At 34.1% G+C, this 16031-nt stretch overlaps 1 protein-coding gene and 1 long non-coding RNA gene across 9 annotated transcripts in view; one reads left to right on the top strand and one right to left on the bottom strand.

Annotated features, from left to right (window-relative positions):
* The window catches only part of LOC101750820, a 571434-nt gene extending 557303 nt beyond the window's left edge, over nt 1-14131 (top strand). For all 3 annotated transcript variants that reach the window (XR_006940028.1, XR_006940027.1, XR_006940029.1), the window contains one exon: nt 20-14131. This is a non-coding gene — a long non-coding RNA (uncharacterized LOC101750820). The remainder of the gene's footprint in view (nt 1-19) is intronic.
* Nucleotides 1-16031, bottom strand: part of KCNT2 (potassium sodium-activated channel subfamily T member 2) — a 117025-nt gene that overhangs the window by 81665 nt on the left and 19329 nt on the right. For all 6 annotated transcript variants that reach the window (XM_015290383.4, XM_015290385.4, XM_025153026.3 and 3 more), the window contains exons 2-5: nt 12079-12158; nt 7447-7546; nt 3088-3144; nt 2183-2231 (exon numbers count right to left, since the gene is read on the bottom strand). In XM_015290383.4, coding sequence (XP_015145869.2) covers nt 2183-2231; nt 3088-3144; nt 7447-7546; nt 12079-12158 — 286 coding nt within the window. The remainder of the gene's footprint in view (nt 1-2182; nt 2232-3087; nt 3145-7446; nt 7547-12078; nt 12159-16031) is intronic.

Raw genomic sequence — 16031 nt, 5'->3', positions numbered from 1 at the left:
TCCTGTTGGTCTTTTTCAGACACAACGTTTCAGAGGGCCTGAAGCTTGGCCTTTCCATGGCTTTTAGGTATTCCAGCAGTCAGCCAGACTGTTACTCAAGTTTCAGTTGTCTATTCATGAAAACTACCAAGATCCTTTCACAAGATAGAGATAGGAAGCAGCAGAAACAGATAACAGAAGCTAGACAATTCTTTACTTCTCTGTAAAGATGTAAAAAATGTGTAGAAAAACATCTTTCTTACTGTGTATAATTTAGAAATTTTAAAATACATTAATTGTTATTTATTAATTCAACTGATTTCACCGTGTCAACCTTTACTTCCATTATATATAGTGTATTAGATAATATAAAATATTTAAATAGTTAGATATCAAAATTGTAAAAATTTTACTTAAAACTATTATATGTATTAAATAACCACAAAAATTAATCCTTCGCATAACAAATATTTGGATTTTAATGGATATTGTAGGAATAGTCAATCAAGAATATGTACAAAATTAGCTGGATCTGAAATAAAATAAGCCTCTGGAATTCTAATTTTGAATTAATTCTCACTACTAAGGATTTAATGCTCACTAACCCAGAAGAGTGCACTATTTTTGCACATACAATATCATTACCTAAAATTAAAACAAGTGCTACAAAGCAGAAAATTGTTAAAGTGTGCCACCAAAATATAATGCCAGTTTTCCAAATAAGTAGCAAAGCTTTATATAAAATTAGGTTGTGCCTCAAATAAAAAGAAATATTTGTTTTCAAGTGTCATATATATCCAACTGTGAATGCATTTATATATATATATGCATACACAGCCACATGTATAAATTCCTATGTTCATTAAATCCAACTATTAGAATAAGTCTCCAATCGTAACTAGTTAAAACTCACGGTATTTTTAAATTCAGTTGAGTAGAGCAATGTGAATCTCTATGTCAAACTTTATTAAAATTGTGTATGTATGTTTTAAGCAAGGTATTGAAAGGTAATTTTGTTAAGGATTTCTTTGCTTAGAAAAACAGTATACTGCATACAGGTACAACCCATTGTAATGGCATTGTACTAAGCACAGTGCAAAAATATTATGGTACAAACACTTTACAAGCTTACTGAATTCTTAGTGGAAAAAAAAATATACACTTCATAGGGAGAATTCCCTGAAATGCTTTTAAAGTGTTGGAGAAAGTGCAAAGAATGGGAAATAGCACATTATATATTTCATAAATGGTGTACTTTTTAATAACTGCTAGCTCAATTTTAAGAGACATAAAGTACTTTGGAAGTCCTGCTATTCTTAGTTAGCTGGTTAGTTACCAAGAAAAGCAACAAAGTAGCACTGTCTATCTTAAAGAAAACCAAAAGCAACAGAAAACTCAATAATCCAGAATACCAAATTATTAAACTGCAGTAGTACAGATAAATACATAAATCTGCTTCAATTTACAGTGTAACTTTTAGGCAGTTTCTTCTTTTTCCCAAATGTGAATTAAAGAATGAATTCTGAAATGTTCCTTTGAGGTTAACAAATGTGGATTATTATGGATAAAGATGTGGAGAAATGCTGAAATCATTCTTCCCCTTCCTCTGTTATCAACACAGTAATCCTATAAGCACTTTGCATTCCTTATAAAGAAAGGCCAATTGCATCTGAGTTTCTGCATTAGGTAGTAATATCACTTGACTGTAGTGCTGTCCATGAGAAAAATGTCCACGCTAAGGTGAGCACTTCTAAGGGCTAATGGAATGTGTTTTTTATAATATACACTTCTAAATATGTGGCCTTATTATTATATTATGAATAACCTTAGCTTTTTAATGGATTTTTCATGAAAGCCCAGGAAGTTCATGTTAAAAAAAATGCTAGTCATAAGAAATTATGAAATTTAAACTCATCATTGTAGGAAATATTTACCACTAGACTACTCAACAGAGCTTGATACTGCTACAAGAAAAGGCTGTCCTAATTCTACAATATTTTGCTACAAACTTTCATACTTTATAAATATATGACAAAGGCATACAATTTAAACTAGGTAGCTGTGATCAGCTAATCTTTCCTTTGTAGTTTTGTTGTATTTGTTAATCAAGTAGATTTCTTTAACTTTTCTATGTATCATCTAACATCACCAATATGCCATAAATCAATATTGCAGGTAGTTAAATTGGCCATTTACTTATTACCTGTAATCCCCATAGAGGCAAACTTCGATTCACCCAAATAATAGGAGACCTGTTCAGTGCAACACAAGAACAAATATGGAATTTAAATAAATCAAAAGAAAAAAAAAACATAAAGAAATTTTACATATCAATGGAAATTACAGCAGCCTTATATTTAAAAAAATAAGTAGTAAAGATTTAAAATCAGTAGCTGTCTACTGAGTATTAGCAGTTTTTCTTTCTATTATAGAGCCAATTACTAAATTCACGTGGTAGTAATCCAACACCTGGTGACACCAAAATGTTTTATTAGCTTCGATGGCTGCTAGAATCATCCCCCATGATTCTAGAAAGACTAAAGCAGTTTGAGGTTTTGATTCTAGAGATGCAGAGGAACCATTATCTGTAGCAGGAAAAAGAAGCTTGACAGTTCTTTTGTTTGTTTGTTTGTTTGTTTTTTTCTGAGTAATGGTATACATGGCATCTACATAATAAGAACAACATATCTTGGAAATGTTTTAGTATTTACTAAACACAATGATACTTGATAGAGTGCTACTAGAATATGGTACCCTCAGTGGCACAGTACATTACTGTTACTTACTGCTAGTCATATTTTTTTTTCTAAATAATAAGGGTGCCCATTTTTTTTGTTTGTTTGTTTTCAGCATGATATATAGACATTATGGGAATTCAGATCTTACAACAGCATGCAATCTAGCAAATCTGTTACATAATCAGATTAATAATTAGAAGGCTGTTTTGAATATTAATGAAGTTGAAAGTAACTGATGGAGAGTTATAGAAATGTCATCATGATATAATAAAATATCACCATTCCAGAGAGAATTGATTTGTCTTCCTGTCCCAGCCTCCCTCACACAATTATGTGGATTTTTGTTTGCTTTTTTAAATGAGGAACTCACCAATCAATTGTTCCGGGTGTGTAATTTTGATTGTAACAATCCCGGTTTAATTCCTTACTGAGAGTTGTCATCACATCAATGCGAAGTCCATTTTCATTAGCAAATGCACATGGGAACACAGTCATAAAAACATACAGAGGAAAGGGGTATTAGTTACACTATTAACTATAAAATTTTATAAAATTCATGCAACAGTTTGAAACACTAGATGATGAATATAAATATTTTTAAAAGTAAAATAGCTTTCTGAATGTAGTTCTGGATATGTTCTGTATCCATAGAAGAAGACTGTAAAGCACTTCAGGTTGCATTTTTTAAAGATTTATATTCAAACACGGTTACTTTTGAAAAAAAAAATAACTCAAAGTATACTTTGAAAAGCTGAACTATTAGCTATACTGAAGATCTAGAGATACTAGAAAAGATATCACAAAGATAAGTTGGGATAGAAAGACCGCATGTACTTGTCATGCTCTCAACAGCAAAGACTGCATCAAGCTACACTTTGTCTTCTCTTGTGAGGATATAAGTTGGGTTGGGGTTTCATGCAAAAGTAATTACTGTAAACTGCATTTTTACAGGCTGTTAATAAGACAAAAGCTAAATGGTATGCATTAATAAGGACATTTCACATCTTAAGCTTTGTTGGGTACATCTGGTTTGTCTGAATGAACAAATGAAAGATACTAACTTGTGCTGAAAAACCGGAGATAAGTCTGTAGGGGAAGTCTACAGTGAAAAGCATTCCTCCCAAAACTGTCATTTTAAGATCAACTGCATGATAGTGCTTTATATGGCCACTGTGAAAGTGCATTGAGTAGTTTCACTCATTAGGCTGTGACACAGCCAAATTATTTTTTTCACAACACAACACTTTTAACAATGTTTTATGGTAGTGGTTTGGTATAAAGCTCTCAAGATGCGCATGGCCAAAACTATTGACAAAATGAGGTACCATTTGGTTAAAGGTCTTGTTTGTCTGGTATAGTTTTAAAGTCTGGTTCTTCATGACCACATAGAAAACACTTATCTGAAACTTTTCAGCCAGTCAAACTTTATACATTAACAGAACTATCTAGTCTATTAAATGTCCCACAGCACAATACAATAGAGTGCTATACAGAAAAGACAAACTCTCTAGCCAGTGAGTTATTAAATGATTCGAAGGAAAAAGGAACAAACATATCGGGAAAGGACTGCAGAATTAACCAGTATGCAAAAAGATCTCTGTGTATAAATACAAAACTATCAAAATACCCTTGCCAGTAGCAGAAGTGTTGTTCTAATCCAGTCCACATACTCAGTCATACCATTGCTGTCAAATACATTCATTTGAGCTCACTGCAGTTCTTAGAACAAGATCATATAAACAGTTTATTCATGTCCGAAACTCATTAGCCACAAAAAACATCTGAACTATGGGCTTCTTTTCCACTAGAAAATTGCATTACTTTAAATTGGATTCATGAAGTCCAATTATACTTTGTTATGCAATCATGCTTCAAACTTCAATACCAAGTGCATTATTTATTCAAAACCAGAAAGAATATCATTGTTTCAATTTTTGCAATATCCCTTCTCTAGCTACATTTTTTTATCAAACTATACATTCAGTGCTTTGATTTGAGATTTATTATTTTAAGTTGTATTTGTGGAAAACTGTATGCAAATTAATACAGATGTTCTGTACTGTTACGGGGGTATTATAAGAGTATACAGAGTATTATAAAGTACTATTCCCTGTGCACACTTCTCAATGTCTTAACATTCAAACATCTTCCTCATTTCATATTACGTCTTTTCAAATCCTGAAATGTTACTGCTACTCACTGTGAAGTAGCAAATAACATCAGCTTTAGAATCCTGCATAGTGATTTTATGAAAATTAGATTTGCTTTTTTTCCTTTTTTTTCCTGGTCAAACTATTAAAAGCAGCAATTTGAATAATACTGTGAGATTTCTCTCCAAAGATAAGATCAATTTTTATCAGTTGCTACATCTTACAACACCACATTGATAACATGTTCTGAAATAACAACTTGAGAGAAGACAATTGACTGCATTGTTCAATTAGTCACAAGAAAAATCAGCAGGACCTTATCCAGATTACATATTGGCTGTTGAGACTTAGTGCCACAAGAAGCCACTGCAATCTTTGCAATTTTTCATCAGCATGGTCCCTATTTGACTGCTGTGCCCTATTGAAAACATTAAGACTTGGTTTTGGCAAACTCATTTTCATTGAAACAATTTAGGGGGTGTACCTATGTGCATACATATGTGACAGGCAGCTGTGTCCATCAGTTACTGACAAGCAGCAGTTTTTCTCATTAAACTACTCAAGTGTCCTGTACTTCTCTTTTTCATAAAAAGACAATATTCTTCATGTAAAATTCATACTCTTCATACAGTAGGGTCCAGTCACACTATCTTAAAGTCATTTAAAGGCACTTTATTGTTCATGATAGCAAGATTCTCTTCACCCCAGCTGCTTGGCATTTGTTTTGTGATTGAAAAGACAGCCAAAACTGAATTAAGATATATTTTGGGGTATATAGAATATAACTATAATTAGGGAGCATGAGTGCTTTGTGCTTTTCAGATTCACAGAGTTAACAATAATTACTTTTAAATACTTCTTTCTTTTTCTTACCTCACTATAAAATGCTTGTAAAGAGTTGATGCAAAAGTACTGGTATTTTTTGGATGGAACATTGACTTTCAGCAGAATTAACATTTATCATGGTGAGTCTTCTTAATATGATAAAAGAAGTAAAAGGCACATACTTTCATGGCTTTAGCTTTGCAATAGAAAGGCTAATTTGTGAAGAATCTAACCTCTAAGCAGGAGAAAAGATCAAGGTTGTCTGGAAAGCCAAAGAAGGCTATGCGTTAAGAAAATTTCAGGTCCCTGACTTGCTGTGGTGCTGTGTCTAAATTTCAGTGATAATTTTTTCTCTATCAGTGCTATGGTTTTGAGGACTGCTACTTGTTTCCACTCTACACAGTCCTGCTCCTTGAAGAGACATTTAGAGATACACGTGGAGTCAAAAAATACCGTTTTTTTGCAGTTCTTGCTTCTCAAGAGAAATCTTTTTCTGTCTTTTTTTCAGATGTTCTGATTTCTTACAACAAGTTTTGACAAAAGATTCTCAAATGAATTTTCTGTACTTCCTATTCACACATCCCACTCTCGTGTACTGCTGAGGAAAGTCTATTTTCTTTAATTCACTTCACTTCAGAGTTGATTCTTGAAATCCTATGCATTAGGTTTTCTAGACCATCACCCTACGTAGTTTTAATCAATTTTAATCAATCCTCAAATGTGCAAATTAGAATTCATACTTAGTCCTTTGCCTAACATTGTATGAAGAGTTCTAGTTTGATCATCCTGAGCTTAGTATTTGCAGCCACTTTATTTAATTCAGTATTTAAGGCTGACAGAAGCAAATCAAGTGAAAGCAGGTAAGTTAATTGAAAATTGTGTTTGTTATCATTCAGAATTGATAATACTCGGTATTTCCATGATATAAATACAATTGGAGCAAAAGATTGCATCAAGTGCAAATATTTTTTTTTCAAAAATTGGTTGTTGATTGTACAGCACATCAGAAAAAAGCTGAGTATCCAATGGTCTATTTGGAATATACTGCCAGCTACGGATATTCAAAAAATTGTGCTTTAGAATGATGGACCATCATGAGTACACAATGTACTTTTGATCTCCTCCTCTTTTAAGTGTTGAGAGAATTCTGAGGACTAGAAAGTGATCATCAGCATCATAAAAAGCTCAGTTTCATGTATTTGTCTGATTGTGTCCAGGATCTAAAATCTTAAGACAGCTAATATTGGAATATCTGTGGCATGGTTAAGTCAGAAGTATAAGTGTCAGTACACTTCTTATTTCTAAATTATATTGAAAGGACTGTGCATTTAGGTGTCTGAGAACTGCTGCATAGCAACATAAATATTCTCTGGCAGGAGAGTTAAACTTCTAATAAACTAATACTGCTCTGTAGCTGTTCTGCCAGCTGATGCATCAGGAAAAACAAAGAAAAAGAAAAGAAAAAAGCTGCTATCTATGCTATCTAGAGCTAATCCATTTACAAGAGTACAAGAGGAAGAACAGTGATCCTCAACAGCTGTGAACCATCCCAGCTGATGTGGATGCTAATTCTGCATAGCTCCTGTCCTACATTTTATAACCACAAAATATAGAATACTTGTGTGGTAGATTTATTCTCTGGGAAGCCATTCATAGTTCCCACCAAAATATTGTTCCTTATTCATTTCTTCATAAAATTAATTTATTTTATATATGTTTAACAATACTTTGAGAGAACAAAAAACAAATACTACCATCCATGTCCTTGTGTAGGATCATCCAGGAGCACACGAATTATGTATAAGAAACAGCTTAGTAGCTTAAGCGAAAAATTGAATAACCGTATTCTCAGACCTATGTTAAAAGGAACAAAAACAAATTTAGACTCTTTATAGTTTCATTCACTTTTAAGGCAAAACTAACAGGAACTAAAATAGCCATGATACAACAGAGCAAAGGTCTATCCAGCCTATACCTGACATTGCCCTTTGACAGAAGAATATATGAATATGCCTGTTGGATGCACAGAAAATGCACCTTTCCAACTTCCAGAAGTCACTGGGTTAAGATTTGATCCCTTTTAAAGTAGAGATCTAGACAGTTGTTTTGCTTGAAAGCTATTCTATACCATCTGTTGTTCCTGAGGCTTGGATCTTTTGTAGTTTTACCAATTTCTTCTCGAAAGGGGAACCAGAATGACATGCAGTATTTGAGATGCAAGATACAGTAGCATGAGGAAAACATACTTTCAACCACAGGCAGAGGATATCCAATGGCAATTATTTAAATATTAATATCTGACAGTCTTCATGTAGTAGTTTCTCATACAGAATACATTAATACTGTCCTAACATAAAATATTAAACTGTAGATATTTGATGTTGAAGTTGCATAATTAGGAATCCAAGAATCAGGATATCTGAAAGTCATGCTGAATGCACAACTTGAACTGATTCAACAGCTTCTTCTATGGACCATACGAATACCGAAATGTTCTATATAATAGGTCTCAAATACTAAATACGATCACAGAATATTACAGTATGTCTTGCAAACCATAGGTGTACTGCACAGAGACAGGATTCCTCCAAAGGAACCCAGGTGGACAATTGGTTCTATCACACAGGCATTTTAACTTGGTGCTAATAGGAGCCATTGTCTACTACAGCAAAACTTAATTGTATTTTAATGAAGTTTTGGAGTCATTAGAGGATTAGCATTTCAATCCTCAGTCTTGTTATTAGTCTTAAAATTAATGAGGGAAGGCAACCTTAAGCACTAATTTTTTTATTATTATTATTATTATTATTTTTTCAGTCGTGAACCAGGAGTCCAATTCTATAGAGCTGAGAGGCCTTCTGTCCAAAGCATGACATTACTGACTGGGTCTCACATAGATCTGATTTACTCTACACCGAGTATATTTTATTTTTGAATTGCAAATATGGTATCAAACCTGCTGAACTCAATGTAACTATTTCTATGGTTGAGAACAACAGTCTCATCAAGCATACTCAAATCTGTGTGCAAACATGCCCTATGAAGCTGCAGTTATGACACAAGAACTGGGTGAACTTCTACAGCATTTCATCATCTGTAAGCTAAGGGTTAAAATCCTGTGCTTAGGGCTTGGCCATGAGAAGTCCCACAGTTGTTACTGTGTGTTGCTGTGCTACTATTTGACCAAAACAATATATATTTTTTTCAACTATGTTGTAATCTTGTGCCTTTTTGAACTGTTGGTGAAGAAGATACAAATTCTTTCTCTATGCTAATGCTTTTATGGAAGTCTTCTGAATGGTTACTGTAACAATGAAGCCATTAGAAAAAGAGCAGATAACCTGAAAATAAAGGAAGACAACAAAAAACCACACTGAATTCTTTTCTCTATCCATTTTGTGTTATCAAAAGTTCATCACTTGTTTCTTCTGTTCTTTAACTCTGTAAATGTCTATCTTGATGTTAAATGCTTCTTTTCTGTATTGATAATGGGCCAACTTCTAATAATCACTTGAATTTATTATTGGTCTGAATTCCAAAAAAAAATAGTGCTTTTATGATTTCAAAAACAAATCAGTACAAATCACCCATAGTCCTGGCTGCTGCCTTAAATCTTAACTTTCAAGTCTTGGTCTTGAAAGATTGAAAACTGCTGACATATTCAATATTAAAATTCTCTAGATCTCTTCTGTACTATGCTTGAAAGTGCTTCAGGTTCTGGATATCTCAACTGGGCTGCTTTCCATAGAATAAGTGGGGTTTTCACTCCTTATATGCATTTGTGGAAGGCCTCTAGGCACTGACATATATGGTAGTCTGGGTTACATGGACAGGGCAGACAGTAGGATCTGTCTTATCATACGAGAGTGGTTCAGGCATTACAAAAGTAATGTAGAACAGAATTCAGGTGTATCTTCTGCTGCAGCTTCTGGATATGCCCTGACAGAGGGAGTGCATTTGGTCGCTCCTGCCAAAGCGGTAATAATTTATGTAAGTAAATATTTGCTGGTCAAAATATTCTGTAGCCTCATAGTTAGGTATGTCATCTGTGAGCTGGAAAAAACACATTTGTTCCACTGTTATGGAGAGCTAAGATTTCACATTAGAGGTGGAGGAGGCAGTCACCAGAAGGATGGAATTAAAAATAGTTTTTCATTTATTACTTTCTTACAAAGAAAGTATTTCATACTTCTGTTTTCTGGTTGACTATTTTGGTCCTCTACTTTACATAAACTGCTTGGTTTAATTTCTTTTTCCTTTTTTCCATTCACAGACAGATTGTTTGAGTAGCAGGGTCATTTACACAAAATATCTCTGCTTTGATATTGAAGCCTGAAACTTGTATTCAGCTACATCAATCATATACTGTTATGAATAGTTTAATGAGATTATAATTCTACCTTGTCCGTGTAAGCGTGATGTTACATGTGTTGTCTTCTTCAAAAGAAGAAATTGGCAATAACAGTTCCAAATCTGTTTGTTTTCTGAAGTAAATGTAACTATATCAAACTGAGAAGGAAACATTAACATTTAAACAGGTATCTGCTATCTTTTTTTGCCAGCAGTTTTAAGTGTAAAGTAATAGAATCGGCATTGATCAGGTATAATGCAATTGATTTTTTAATTATTATTATTTTTTCTTATTTTATAACTTCTTGGTACTACCCTTAAAGCATTTTCATAGGTAATTCTCCAATCTGGAGATCTGATCTACATCAGGGCAGGGGTGATAGGGACAGCACCTGAAGATTTTACTATCACCTTCCATTTTTATTTCCTAATAAATCCTCAGTACTGCTGGCTTTTAGCAAAGTCATCTCAGTAGCAATTGGCTTTAGGAATTAAATCAAAATACACTTAATAATTCATATCCTGATGACCGTTATCTGTTTTATACTGTCTCCATTGAATTGAAAATTCACTTATTTTTTCCTTTGAGACTTATTTTAAGCTGTGTGTGATCTTGGCAAGTACAAGCAAGTCATAAAAATGTATCTTATTTATTTGTAGCTGGCTGACACCTTTTTAAAATGTCATTTGTGTACTGTTTTAATTTTATTATAAACTTGTTTACAGAGGCTTGAGTGGTAGCTAAGCTGAAATCAGATGTGGATGGCCTTATTTTGCTAGTTCATAAAAATGTGTTTGGAACTGGAATAATGAATGAGGCAGTTGATATTTCATGCCTGTTTCTGGTCTAATTAGATTGGTATTGTATCATATGAATTCTGGACTAATAGCACTGGAGCATGGGATATTACTTCTCACTCTGTGATGTTCTAAACCTACTTGTGAAGTCTTAGGCTCATGAAAACTTTGCAGAACATCTGTAATTTGATATAATACTGTCTGAAAACTTGAGAAAATAATTCAGTAGAATCAGTAATGACAGGAAATAGATACACAGTATGTGAAGGAAGGTTTTCGGTGTTCTCACTGAAACCAAGATCTAAAGGGCCAAATTTTTGTCATCAGTTCCCTGATACCTAACATAATCTCCAGTAGGATCAATCAACACTTGCTTCTCATTCCTTATTTCAAATAAACTTCCATAACATTCCTTTTCCTTAGCCTCATTTTCCTAACCGAGGAGGGATGTCCTAGTATAGTAATTTTTGACAATTCTCTTAATATACTTAGCCAGAAGTTAAGTGTTTGGCAATGTAGTGGCCATGGATGCATAGCAGTTAACTATCTTCAGGTTTCATTTTTGTGCTGCTTATGAAAAATATATCTTTTTAAATGTATGGTTTTCAGTTCTTCCATCAAAATATGTATTCGTAAAAGGGTTTTTGTTTTCATTTTTTGTTAAGAGCTAAGTGGGGAGAAAAAATTCCTACCTTTAACTCAAGTAAGTATGTATCCATAACTTCTCTATCATATCTGTGAGAAGAGTTTTATAATGAGTTTGGTCTTATTTATGGATGTTCCTATTAAGTGAACAAGCATACATAAAAATCTGTTTTGTGGGCTAGTTCAGGGAATTAAAAAAAGCTACTTACTGCTTACAGCTTCCCAGATTGTTTTTCTAGCCAGAAGTAATACTCTTTTCTAGCTCAGTATGCCTTTCTGTCTTGTATCTTAGTCCACTACACACTATATGAACCCTCTTGGATCAGCTTCCCGGATGCATGTAAACACAAGTGTCTTAGTTTCTCCACGTAAGTGTCTTCTGTGATGGCTTAGGAATTTAAATGCGTACGTCAATGACGATACACTGCTGAATTGGAATATAAAATTACTATATTAATGAAGACTGAGTTTTTGTTTTTGTACAAAGTTTGATGCTTAGTTAGGAGTATTCAATAAAATTAAACAGTACTGGAAAAGCACCTAGTTTTTTGTTTTTATACTCAAAAATCTTTGAGATGAATCCAACTGCTTACTTGATCTTTGGTTTTTGATGAAGAAGAGTTTTAGTCTCTCTTTAAATGTGTTTTCATTCATATAGAATTCAACTTGCACCCTGAAATATAAAAAGAAGGATTAGAATTGAATAAGAAAGACAATAAATGATCATTTTTTCAAAATAACTTTCCCTAACCTGTTCTTTGTATATGACTGGAGGAACATTTACTATTCAGCCAAAGGCTCACTCAGATTTGAATGACTTAACATTAAAAAAACTGGAGTTAGATACGTATATAATTTATTCCTTTCACATACAGATCATTTTCGTAATACTTGGACACCCTGCACTGGAAAAATTGGAAGCTTGTATGTTTTTAAATTTTCACTGCAAGATTACTTTCATATCTGCATCTTTGTAAGGAAGATTTCATTGATGTTCAGGTTAAATCTTCCATCTCCATTTAACTATTTCTGTAAGGTTTGCATTGTAATGATTTTTTCCTATCTTATTCATGTATTTGTTAAGCATTCATGTCTGAGTGTTCACCTTTAGTCACATGCTCCTACCCCAAACAAACCACTCTCTGAACTTCATTTTTTGTCACAATAAAATACTGAGGCCTGAGAGCAAAATTATATTGCCATCATTTAACGTTGTACAGAAAACAGCTCCCCTTCCTACTTATGCTACTAAAAAAACAGTGACTTTTCCTTCCTTCCTCACAATTTGCCCAGACCTCTTTCATGTCTCTGTTCCTCAGTTCACTCTGAGCACAACTCAGGCAACAGTGGTCAAACTACAAGGGAAAAGAACAGCATTGTGGAGTACACTAATCATACAGAAAAACTTAAGCAATTCTGGAGCTGCACTCCCTACCCTAACATAAATGCAGCATTAGCTGCACTTTCACAGAAGTCCTTGCTATGTTCAACTAATTAAACTTCTCCCACCAATCTTACTTATCCATTAATTAATTCTCATTCACTTTACCCTAGCACAATTTCTGTTCCTTTTTGAGAAGCCAATACTTGGTTTGGGAACCACCATACTACTCCTGAAGGGACAGCGTGAAAGTGAATAGGGAATTAAACTGCTTCTTATTCAAAGCATGGTAGAAAATAAGTATTCTGTAGCTTGGAGGATTTTTAAATTCTGTGCAATGAAATGTCTCATGGAGTTAAGAGCAAATCCTATCATATACTAGCTTTCCTGCCTTAGCTGGCTCTACTTCTTTTGAGATAAGATCTTTAAACATTCGTTAATAAAGGGAAGGAATGCATCTGTCTTTCTCTTCTAAATTGAGAGTAGCCACAAGTGTGTATTTAGTAGAGTTTGGGCTCATAGGGATGCCCTAGAAATTCCCACCAGTCTAGAAGAAAAACCCATCAATTAGTAGCCTATTTCTGAGCTTTGATTGAGGTTAAACACAGAGTGAGTGTTGTGCTGTTCAAGACAGCTGGAATTATTTGCATTAGCAGAAGTACAGCTTAAATTATTGGTAACATTAAGGAAAGTTAAGGAAACAGTGGTTAATTAGGAAGTGAGCAGGTTTGTGAGGGCCTGAGTTTTGCTCAGTTCTTTTCACAGAATCACTGAATTGTAGGCATTGGAAGGGACCTATTAGGGCTATAGAGTCCAACATCCCTGATAAAGCAGGTTTCCTACAGTAAATTGACTAGGAAGGGTTCCAGATGGATCTTAAATATCTCTGGAGAAGGAGACTCCACAGTCTCTCTGAGCAACCTGTTCCAGTGCTTTGTCACTCAGACAGTAAAGTTGTTGTTCCTTGTGTTTGTATGGAACATTTCCCAAGGTATTTACTGTCATTGCATTAGTGACAGTTTTAGTGGGAAACATTTCTTGTAATTTGTCAGCCGCAACATGATAAATATATATATGTAATTTTCAAGGATATATTTTAGTAGGTAAACAAAGTGGCATAAGCTGCTGAAGTGAGGGATGTTATTTAGAAGAAGCGAGTACAGTACTGGTGATCTTTTTTTACATGTTTTAAACTAATCTCAGATTTTAGGTAAGAAAATTACAGTCATCACTTACAGTGAAAGAACAACATGTTAACAGAAAGCCATGAATTAATGATACTGAGGAAAGAGGATGTGGGAGCTAATCAGACTCCTATCACTGCTGCTAAGGACTGCTCTGATAGTCCTCTAGCAGCTGTCTGCTTCTGCCTCGCTTCCCTTAGCAACCAGTGCTCACAGCAGACTGGAATTCCACATTGCATTCGTTTCCATGGCAAAATGTATTACAAATGCTGCTAACACCACTCCTATGGCTCAATTCTTCCGTCTTCCTCTGATTATTTTTGAAATTCACTAAAAACTATACTAGCCTTCTACATTTGCAGGAAATGCATTATCACACACATGATCACCATACAATTCCATCATACTCAGGCTACTGGACAGAGAGTATCTCACTTATTTAGTTTGCTATTTACTAAGAATAAATGGCTGAAGGAGCCACAAGTAGTGATGAGGACAGGAACCTCTGGATACTGTACATTTTTCAGTATGCTCCTTTTTATTTTAGGGGTAATGCTCACTGTACTTCAGTCATTGTTGTGGTCTTTTTTACCCCAAGTGTTTGCTCTTTTCTGTCCCTTTCCTGCTATAAACTGTAACCTGGAAAATGAGTATTTCTGGAACAAAACATACATTTTGATCCTCACTTCTGGTGTTACAATTATCTCTTATTAAGAGGGAAAGCCTTGTAGAAGCTTTTCTGGACCCATTACAGACTTGGTAATTAGGACGTTTCAAGTAAGTGAAATTCATTACAATGTACTACTTCTATGAAACATTGTTCTGTTGCAACAGAAACACTAGTTGGAATTTGGGTCCAAGCAGTGGAAGGGTGGAAGCGGTGGTTCTGATGCTGATGAAATGTGAAACACGCAGAACAGGCTGACTATCTATGTATGTAGATGACCTGACCTATGGAATAGTTTTAGTTTTGTTCTATGTTTGTACTGTTGTTCATGTTTTTCTTCTCCCTGTACCAAGGCAGTCATAGTTCAGTGCACCCTGCTCAAAAAGTAAGTCAAACTGATGGATTAATACACTCACCGTTATGACAGACAGAAATGTTTAATGAATGCTGGATCTTGTGTACATAGCTAGTCGATCGTTTCTGACTTTTTCTATGTGGTAGGAATTGAATGTTCCATGAAAACCTGACTTGGGGAGTTAAAGAACAGGTCAAATGCTTTACTGACTCTTGGTTCAGCTTTACTGAAAATGCACAAATACAAGTAAATGTATCTCTTGCACAAATAACTGAAATCATTTGCTCCTCTTGAAAACATAATGCTGGCTTTTGCATGTGCAGGTGGTTGGATTTCTAAAGCTTGTGTTTAAAATTATATACCCTTAATAGTGGTCTTCTCTATTTGAAAATCAGATAATAGTGATGTCAGTAGAATCTTTCAGTCATAGCTTAAAGTACCTAAAGTACAAGTATATATTATACTATGTTAATCCAGTCAAGATGTAATTTGAGTAGTACGTTTTAATATAATACAAAATACAGTCACAAAAACACATCAAGGACACTAATGCAAATTCTTCTTTCTCAAGACTGTAAATCACTAGATCCAGTTTCTTAACTTTGCCAGCATTTTTTTCATTGCTATTTATTATGTAACACTAACTCCTTAGTCATATTTTATTGTAGTTACATTATCATGTTGCATCCTCAATTTTACATTTTTTGTCTTTTGTGTTAGAAAGTAGTAGCTGTGGCAGAAATAATTCCTGCAAAAATGAAAGTATGAGTGGGATTTCTCACTATGTGCATGCTAAGAGATGAAAATTTTTATATTTACTGTTTCCTGATATTGGAGTCAGGTTGGTCCAAGTGGAGCCAAATTGGAGGAAACTAAATCTATTAATTTAAATCTTTCTTTTTGGGAAGGGAAATCTCATGTTGTCTTTCCTGCTAGAAGAAACTTGTATAAACAGCATT

The sequence above is a fragment of the Gallus gallus genome, chromosome 8 (assembly GCF_016699485.2).
Source record: "Gallus gallus isolate bGalGal1 chromosome 8, bGalGal1.mat.broiler.GRCg7b, whole genome shotgun sequence".
NCBI lineage: Eukaryota > Metazoa > Chordata > Aves > Galliformes > Phasianidae > Gallus > Gallus gallus.
The sequence above is the reverse complement of the archived record's forward strand: the minus strand, read 5'-3'. Positions and strand labels throughout refer to the sequence as shown.